Source organism: Cinclus cinclus, chromosome 3, assembly GCF_963662255.1.
Source record: "Cinclus cinclus chromosome 3, bCinCin1.1, whole genome shotgun sequence".
Taxonomy (NCBI): Eukaryota; Metazoa; Chordata; class Aves; order Passeriformes; family Cinclidae; genus Cinclus; species Cinclus cinclus.
In genome coordinates, this window is record NC_085048.1 from 114,169,433 (window position 1) to 114,178,912 (window position 9,480).

General features: G+C 51.8%; 1 protein-coding gene across 1 annotated transcript; it reads right to left on the reverse strand.

The window, feature by feature from the left end:
- Positions 1–1,032: 1,032 nt before the first annotated feature.
- Positions 1,033–6,382, reverse strand: CEP68 (centrosomal protein 68). Its single transcript, XM_062489464.1, has 6 exons — positions 5,969–6,382; positions 4,007–5,461; positions 2,816–2,938; positions 2,496–2,592; positions 1,874–2,029; positions 1,033–1,157 (listed from the first exon to the last, which is right to left on the reverse strand). Exons 1-6 carry the CDS (start codon positions 6,341–6,343, stop codon positions 1,126–1,128), a joined length of 2,238 nt encoding a protein of 745 aa, XP_062345448.1. The 5' UTR covers positions 6,344–6,382; the 3' UTR covers positions 1,033–1,125.
- Positions 6,383–9,480: the final 3,098 nt, after the last annotated feature.

Sequence of the window (9,480 nt, forward strand, 5' to 3'; positions counted from 1 at the left end):
TCAGCTGTGTGACAAGGGTAGAGCAGGCCTAAAACTCCTGGAAAAAGGCAATGTTGTTTCTTACCTGTGAGCTGAAATATTGAATACTTCTGAAACAATAGGCCAAAAACATTGCCCTTCAAGCCAAGGATGTAGAAGATGGGAGAATATCAACCCCCTCACAAACATCAGTGAATTATTTGCCTGAATGAATTTAACTTTGCTTTCACCTTCTCCTTGTGCAGAACAGAAATTTCTCTGTTCTGTTCACAGGAATGGGAGGGAATGATGTATTCTGCACAAGAACACGATGATCACCATTCAGGGTAAAGGTTAATTAAAGCCAAGTACCAACATTCTGTAACTTTTTTTGGCCACTTACCTTAAGCTGCTTCACAGCTGTCCTTTTTCTGTTGGAAAAAGGGTTTGGAAACCCTTGATGAATGTTTTGAGCAGTGATTTAACTACAGCAGCTGAAAGGGGAAGGCACAACTCTTCACCCCAGGAAACCAGCACAGTACTAACACAGCTCCTGCCAGCAGCAGGTACCAGCAGGTTACACAAGCTGGCTCATCCCTGCCTGAACTTGCTTATTATTTTATTTGGATTCAGTATTACAGTTTTTTTGTGTTTATGAATAACAAAATTGAAAGTTAAATAGGCTCTGCTTCAGCAGGGAGTGGTAATTATAAACAGGCCTTCAGTTTGCTCCCAAGTACCACAAGGAGTTGCTATTTCTTGGCTTCTCACACCTATTTTTGACGAGCATAAACAAACCATGAGAACAGGGCTATTAAAATCACACGGCTTTACTTAGCGAGCTCAGAGCACACTATGGATTGCTCCACTACAAAACTCTGTTCCTGACATTTTGCTAACACAGAACAGCCCACTTCAATAAAAAAAGGGAAGCTATGTTAAAAAAACAAACCAGAAAAGGCCAGCTGTACATTCCTTACACAACTCTGGACATCCCAGCACACCTGCCAAGTACCCTTGAGAAAGGGGCACCTTTCTCAAGCCATGGCACAAACCCACGCTGAAATCAGCCCCGTGGGTAACTGGACACAGATTTTGGCATCTCTGGAGAGGTGATGGAGGTGGTTTGGTGCTTGCTGCAATTCTTCTCAGCCCTCCTGAGATGGGCTACCGCAGCCTAGGTCTGACAGAAGCAGCACCTGAAATAAAAAGGTGTTTGGTGCTGTCCTTTGTCTGCAGTTTGACAAAGAAAGAAACCCCCATGCTCTATTCCCCCCTCTCACCAGCGTAGACAGTATGGCTGGACAGAGGCAGCAATTTGAAAACCACAACAAACCAAACACTACTTAAGACAATGTTTTTCTCTTCTAAGAGGCTGGTGCTCTGAAACACTTGCCTCCAGTTTTCTTCGAAGGGAGATGGTCAAGAAACAATCAAACAAGTTTTCTAGCCCCTATATTATATCTCAAATCACTTGCTTCCCTTTCCCACCATTATACAGCAACCAGAATGTTTCTGAGAAAATACAAAACCAGAAAATATCCCTTCCTCACCTCCCCTGTGCTGTGCAAGAGATCTGGGGAGAGCAGGTGTCTGTGCTGGACTGCTGCCGTCCCCCAGCCCTGAGTGACAGGGACCTGCCTGCCAGGTCCTTGCGGAGCTGCCATCGCTCCCCCTCGTGCTCTTGGGTTTCATCAGCTGGTTCACTCACACTGCTCTTTCCCTGACATGGTTAAACACAACAGGGCATCTATTTTGAGTCTCCCCACTGCGTTCTCAGGCTTTCCAAACAGAATCGAAGAAATAACAATGGAGCCTGATGTTCGGTGTTTGCTAACTGCAGTGTTTCTCCTCCTGTGCCTCCCCCCCACCCTGTCTCCGTCCGCTGCAGCAAGGCTGGTTTGCCCCTGCTTACCCAGGGAGCAGCCGTGTGCTGCACCCCCTTTGTCCTGCCCCACGTCCTCGCCCCGCACGGGGCCCACAGCAGCCAGGATGGACTTGTACAGGAGCTCTGCACGGCTTTCCAGCTCTTCCGACTGCTTGGCAATCAGACCCAGTGTGTCTTTCAGAGCTGGAAAGCAAAAACATCTGAACGGAGGTGACAGGAATGGGATAATTCAGTGTCTGTCAGAGCTGAGAGTTCTGCTGTCCAGGCAGACTTTGGAAGGTAATCAAGTGTTAAAAATCAATAATGGGCTGTTCATCTCATCACCATTGTGATGCAGCATTTGCAGTGGGTGGGGACTGACAAGGAGGCTCCAGGTCCATCAGGAGGATGCTGGAAATAGGAAGTCTTAAAGAAAACCTTTGGAAGTGTGCAAGAAAGCCCATCCATAATGCAGCACTAACCTTTAAAGCCCCTTTGGTGACTGCAGTTACAGCTTACCTTTTAGCAATCCCTTCTTCTAAATCACCACAGCAACCACTCTGTGTGTGCTGTGGTGCTGGCCACGCTGGGCCTGGGATTTAGGGGGCCAGATGCCTTGGCCAGCATCAGCTGTGTCCATGAGTAGCCCCACACAAGTGCTCCTCCTCACCTGGTGAATTCGATGCCATGCAGTCCAGGAGAGCTTCCCCCCTCTTCAGCACACTCTCAGTCAAGCTCCGGTGGTCAGCCACATCCTTCCTGAACTCCTGGCAAGGCAGGGAGAACAGCATTTTTTTGGAAGGGTTTTTGAAACACACACCTTTGGCAGGTTGCCCAGGGAGCAGTTTCCTCCAAGCAGGTTCCTTGTGCTTCCAAATTTGGCTTTGCAGACTCAGTGCACCCTGTACCGTTCCTGTGATGCCTGGCTCCCCAGTGCTTGCTGCCTGCAGCACGGGAGAGGGAAGGAAACAGAGCAAGGGTGACACCCACCAGGTAGCGGTGCAGCGATGCCGACACGCTCTCAGCATCCGGCGAGGGCGGCACCCAGCTGCTGGTGACATCCACCACAGTGTACAGCCAACGGATCAGCTCTTCCAGCTGGCAGCAAAACATCTGCTCAACAAAGCATAAGGAGGGGTCACGGATCTATTTCTTCAACAGAGAGAGCACAGGGACACAAAAAGGTAGGGCAGCGGTGTTTTGGAAAGCACCTGTTCCCTGTTCCTGTCCAACCCCGGTGCACAAGCATCCCTAAGCTTGGGAAACCAAGGGTCAACAGCAAAAAGGCAAAAATTAACTTAAACTCCTGAACAGCTCCAGCACTCACTGTGTGGCAAGAATTGAGGGTCACCATGAAATGTCTGCACAGAGAGGTGCTGGAGACTGGTAGCACCCAGGCTGAAGGAAGAGGTTGGCCTCCACCACCTCCCAGCCGAAGAGATATCCTCATCCTCCTCCTCATCAGAGCCATACAGTTAATTTGCAGTTGCTTTTTCCCAAGGGATTGTCTTGTTCAATTAAGTGCTTTCATTTATTTTTGAAGTTTCTCGGTAAGGGATTATTTTTGTAAGATGCAGCATGAAACCCAGGGGCCTCTGCTGGCACTAAAACCAGGCTCAAGACCTGCTCCTGCTCCTTGGGAGTTTGCCATAAAGCAGTGCTTTTCCCTGGCACTGCAACTTGGCATGACAAATGCAGAGAAGATCCTTTTAAATCAACAGAGTTATTTCCATACCAGAGGAGGGGATGAGTTTGCAGCTATGTGCATAACACTCTTGTGCAAACAGCCTAGCACCGTTTCCAAATTCATCCCAGCACTGGGGTGGGAAGAAGATGGAGAGGAGGGTGAGAGCACAGTGCTGGGACAAATTTAATAATCCACAAAATAATCAGGAAACCCTTCATAGTTGCTGCAGCTCCTGGGGGCTGGGGGACCCAGCTGAGTGCCACATCTCCACCCAGCCTGGCCTGTGACACTGAGCCCCAAGGGAAAGCAAGATGGGCTCTTGCTCCATCAGAAGGAATTATCTGCTCTGGTGAGCCCCCCTGCATAAATTACCACCAGCTGCCAGGCAGGACACATCATGCAGAACAGAAAGCTTTAATTAATTGTGCCATAAAGATAAGCATATTTTATGCAAGATCTACCCAGAATAAACGTTATTTCTGGTCTCAGCCTACCTTAACACACTGCATAAGGGACTCTTCCTGCTGGCTCTTCTTTGGATGCCCCTTGACCCGTGCTTCATTTAGGCACATCCCATCCAGTGTGTCCCTGAGACCAGTTGGTAGATAAAGCCCCTGGGGAGGATCCCTATGGATCCAGCCATATGATTCTGCGTTTTCCCAGCTGGGCTTTTGGGAGCTGTGGTGTTGCCACAGCCCAGCATAATCCACAATGTTCCCTCTGTCATTCCTGCCTCTCACTTCTCCAAAAGGAGCCATCCTGGATGAAAGGGGCTGCTTGCTGGTGCTGTGATGTGGAAGGCTATGGTGGTCATGCCCGGGTATCCTTATAGTTAAGGAAAGATTGGACAAAAATTGAGCCAACCTTTCCAGCTCCTGCAGTCTTGGAGGCAGGGAAAGAAATTCTTCGTCACCCTCCCACTCCTTTCTCAGGGGGAGCACTCCTGTAGTGGGTAAAAACCAACTGGTGTTTTTCACCTGCTCTGTGTAGTATGGGCAGGGGGTTCCTCTGGTATCCCAGCTTCTCCCATCGGCAGCAGGGCGCCCAGGTGAGCTTGGCCCAGATGATTCCACCCTTACATCCGTAGCAAAACCTCTGGAAGGATGAGAGGAAGCACTCCTTGCAAACGATGTTTTGGCAATAGGTAAAGGTTCATAGTAAGAGCCAGCTCCTGAGCAGCCTCTTTTTCCAGCCCTTGGGGTGGAGAATCTCTCTGCAGAGGCCACAAACTCCCAAAGTCCATTTTCTCTGCTTCCCCGAGCCTGCCCAGCTCGGCTGTAGATGCTGGTGGACCTGGACACGCCCTCAGGAGAAGCAGAAAAGCTGTCCATACCTATTCCTGAATCATGGAGGAAAGGCTCCGGCATCCTTCCCAGCCTGTACCTCGGCTTCAGCGGGTAAGCATAGTCCAGCAAGTCCTCGTACTCTTTGTTGGGGTTCCAGTGGGGTGAGCTGCGGTCCGGAGACGGGGGCAGTGAATCCGGAATGGCACAGGCCCAGTAATCCGCTTGGTAGGAGGAAATCTCCCGGATGCGCCCCACGGTGCTGCGGTAATCAAGCACAGGGTCCGGGGGCTCCCGCCTCTGCAGGGCCTTGCCTTCCGCTCCCTCTCGGCAGCACAGGTCCTGGGCAGCCGCGGTGGCCGCAGGAGAAGGGACATCCGTGCTGGCAGGCAAGCTTCCGGACGGCCCCTCGGAGGGACCGTTTCCTTCTGAAGACAGAGCGGAGAGGCTCAGCACGGAGCGGCTCCGCAGGGCGCTCTCGGGGCTGGGCGGGGTTGGGGGCCGCAGGAGCTCTGGGGTGGAAGGACACGGGGATTGAGCTCCCAGACTTTGTCTCCGACGGCCAACAAGGGCATCGTGGTGGCTGCCAGCAAGGATGTTCTCCCCGGCAGAGCTGCGCTGGCTGGGAGGGCTGGACACCGGGTCCCAACAGCCCAATGCCTTCACCTGCTCAAGGATGGGATGGAAAAGGAAAGGGAGAAAGAGACGAGCATGAAACGAAGCACAGCATCCAGACAAAAGGTTCCTTTGTGCCGGGATGTGGAGATAAAAGCCCAACCCTGGACCTGCCATGAGCTGAGGCTGGAAGTGGAACTCCGTTCCATCTGTGGGACGGTATGCAGCTGCTCAGAGCGGGGTTTGTTTTTAAGGAAAGGCATCTCAAGGGCTTGGGAAGCTGCACGAGTCATTTGGCAGCAAGAGGCTTATTTAAAGAGCACTGTCCTCAGCAAGTTCCCAGCTCTGCACTGGCAAAATGGAAATGGAAGCAACAGCTTGGGAGTTGGAGCCCAAGCCCTTCCCCACCACACACCTTAGCCTGGGCAGGGGTGGGCACACTCTGGCTGGCTGGGAGAAATGGAGAGCCCTTGCTGAGACAGCCCTGACAAAACAAGTCCCCACCTCTCCTGGGACCTCCCCATGGTGCAGCAACACCCGCAGTACAAACCCTCTCACCTGCTGTTCTTCTGAAGAGACAAACCAGCGGCCACCTCGACCAGGCACAGGGCCACCAACAGCAGCTCTCTCCACTAACACCCCTTTCCCTGCTCTTGCTCTGGGAAGTCCGGGTGCAGATGCTGAAGACACTTCTGGGTGGCAGCTTGAGCCTCCCTGGGTAACACCAGTGGCCATGTGACCGTGTCTGCTCACTGCCACGCTCGCTGTCCCTTGCAGGCTGGGCTTGGCTTCCTCTGTCCCTAAAAGCTGGTGCAGGCTCCCTGCCAGCTCCGGGAAATCCGTCTCCGTGTCTGCGCTGTCCCATGTCCCATCGCCCTCGGCCTTCCTGCTCAGTGACTCTTCAGAAGGTGATTTTCCCACATCCACGGCCATCAGGACCGAGCTTCTTCCGCAGGACGATGCTGAGCCTCGGGCTCTCTGGAATACACAGTGCACAGCAATGGTATCTCAGCATCCCCCCACATCTCCAAGCCAAGAAACTGGGTTTGCCCAATAGCAGAGAGCTTAAGCGTGATCTGGGCGAGATCCCAAAATTCATAAAGGAGCATCCTGGTATGCCATGTGGGACAGTGCAAAGAGCAAACCTTCACATCTCAGCAGCATTTTCTACTTTTGAGGAGGTGACACACAGGGAAAAATCTCATTCCAGCTCTGGCCGTGCCAAGAACAAACCTGGGCTTTATACCAGGCACTGGAGTCCTGCACTGATGGCCAATGTCACCATGAGGTCACTGGGCCCAAATGAGACATCATTAACTCAAACATGAAGCACCTTCTGGTGTGGCTGAGCCCTGAAGGCTGTTGGGGTGGAAAGCTGAGCATTTTCCAAAGATACAAACCCAAAACCTTGAAGTGGAAGCCATCCAGAAGCAAGAAATAGCTATAAAAAGTTAGAGGGGTAGGTAGGAGGATGCAAAACTCAAACCTGGCGCTCAGCTCTGTAGCTTCTACCTCAATTCATGAAATTAACTCTTTGGGAAATTAATTAATGGAAATACTTGCATTGACTGGGCTTGAGTGAGGAGCTGCAGCAGGACAAGCTGTGAGCCAAATGAAGGAGACCCAACACAGCCTCCTCCAGCACCTCCAGCCCAAACCAAGGTGTTGGCAGCAGGGAAGTGTCAGCAGAGTGCTTTTGCTGGTACTCCCCCAGCTGGTGCCAGCAAAGAGACCAGCCAAGGGAGCATCAACAGCCATCTCAACTAAAAGGAAATTTAAATTAAAATAGAAAGAGGTGAGAAAGAATTCCCAAACAATACTTGGAAGTGGGAAACAAGGTGATACTCACTCCCTCTGCCAGCTTTTTCGTCACAGTCTCATTTTATGATCCACCCCTCCCTCCGACAAGTGCGGTTTTCCCACGGGCACGGGAGCACAGAGCGGCGGGAGGACGCGCCGGGTCTCCAGGGGAAACCAAATCCCCAGCGCAGGAACAACCTGCGGCAGCCCCTGCAGCCGCCCGTCCCCTCTCCAGAGCCGGCAGCCGATCGATCCCCCACGGCAGCGGTGCCGAGGGGACGAGCACAGCCCGGGCTCCACCAGCCCCCGCCCAGTGGCCCCCAGCTCACAGCTGAACCCCCCTCCCCCCCCCCCCCCCCCAATCCACTCCTTAAATTGTTACCAAATCCAGCCAACCCTAAGCACATCAGAAATGGATTGCACTGCTCTCTTCTGCCCTCAGAAAGGCTGCATTCCCACACGAAGAGGTGGGATTGCTGTAAAAAATGTAATCAATAAACCTGTCCTTGTTACGTGAATTAAATATATATATATATATATATATATATATAAGAAAGAAAATATATAGAAAAGAAAGAAAATAAATTAACAAAGCATCAAAGCAGCCTCTAAAAGTGAATGTGCTGTAACCAGAAGTCGACCTCAGGACAGCTTTATTTTTAAGATGCCACGTTAAATTCAGAGGGATTTGAACATCGTTACCTCCACAAGATTTGGTGGTTTGAGTCAGGTGTCAGCCCAATAAAAACAACTGTAAAAAACACCGAAGTTCGACCTTAAATCTGGAAACCATGCGTTAAGCAACATAAAATAAAACTCAGAGGTCATGACCCATCTGTTATTTTCCTAAGTGTGTGGAGGAGGGCAAGTATTCTGAATTTAAGATCATTTGTTATCTTATGGAGGCAGAATGCAGTGATTTACACTTCTACGCTGCCATTGGTCTTTTAAAAAAGAGCAAGTGCTGTTTCATAGGTTCATTAAATTTCCAGAAGCTAATTGGATGCTAAAGAGAAACCAGGAAACCTGCCAATACACAGGGGTGAGAGTAAATCTGCTTACTGCAGGATTTGTAAGGGTATTTAAAGGGACACCAGAGCTCTCACTGCATTTCCCAAAGTCTCTAATTCAGGCAGCTGATTTCAATTAACTTCAGAGGGAGCTGGATATCCAAACCACACCCGGACACAAACGAGACGGGGATGTCAAATACATCCCACACACAGAACGATCGGGCAAAAAGTCATATTTAACAACAAAGTGAGAACACTACTGCCACTAAGAGCAACTCCCAGCTACGCGAGCGCCTAGAAAACAAACTTTCTCACCATTTCCCAACAAGCCCAAAAAACTTCAAAGGCCAGGTTGGCAGTGGCAGCGACGCATCCAAATTAACCCTGGCGAAGGGAAGGAGCAATCCCAAATCCTCGGGCAGGACTGAGGAGGGACGTACCGACCACAAGCTCTCGGCACGGTGGAAACTTTCCACTGGCCTCAAAAAGCACGGGAAAACAGCCCAAGCTCCCAGCTACACCCAGGCCCTCAATTGTCTCACAGAAACGATACCCGTGGCCGTGTTTTTAGATAACAGGGGGAAGACAGTGGGGCTGCTTCACTCATTTCAAAGGGAAGGTCCGTAGGGATCTTTCCTGAAAAGCGATCCCTGAGGTTTTTCACGGCGTCAGAAGGGCCCTGGCGGCCACAGCGCTGCACAAAGGCGGGCGGACAAGGAGGGCTCTATCCAAGGAGGGAGGGCTCTATCCAAGGAGTGGCTCCCACCGCCCCTGCGCATCTCTTGGCCGATGGAATGCCGTGAGCGCAGCGGATGCTGAAGGAATTTCCGTCTCCCGCCAACTCCGCTTTGTCTGGGAAGCATTTCTGAGGTTGTTTTGGGAAAAAAAAAAAAAAACCCACACCGCTCTCACCCCTCAAGCCCGCGGGATCTGAGGGTTGCTATTTTCTGCTCCTCTCTTTGCCCGCTTTCTGCCCGCCGCTGGAAAAAAAACCGGCAATTTACCAAAAAGACAAGACATCAAGGCAAAAAAGGCCGAGGACCGGTGTACCGGGATTCCAAAAGGAACGCGGCCCAGCACCCCCGGGATCCCCCCCTCCCCCGGGACCCCCCTCACGCCGCGCCCCGGCCCTCACTCACCGAGCGCCGGCCCCGCCCCCTCCGCGCCGGCGGCCAATGGTAGCGCCCGGTGCGTCAGCACGCGCTCCCCCGCCGCCTGGCAGCCAATGGGAGAGGAGCTCGGGGGGGGCGGCCCCGC

Bases quoted from the DNA above. Each gene is read 5' to 3' on its own strand.
- CEP68 (XM_062489464.1), bottom strand. From the start codon at position 6,343: ATGGCCGTGGATGTGGGAAAATCACCTTCTGAAGAGTCACTGAGCAGG. The intron at 5,462-5,968 runs GTGAGAGGGTTT...ATCCTTGAGCAG, and splicing joins TCTCTTCAGAAGAACAGCAG to GTGAAGGCATTGGGCTGTTG. The intron at 2,593-2,815 runs GTGGGTGTCACC...CTGCCTTGCCAG, and splicing joins CATCGCTGCACCGCTACCTG to GAGTTCAGGAAGGATGTGGC.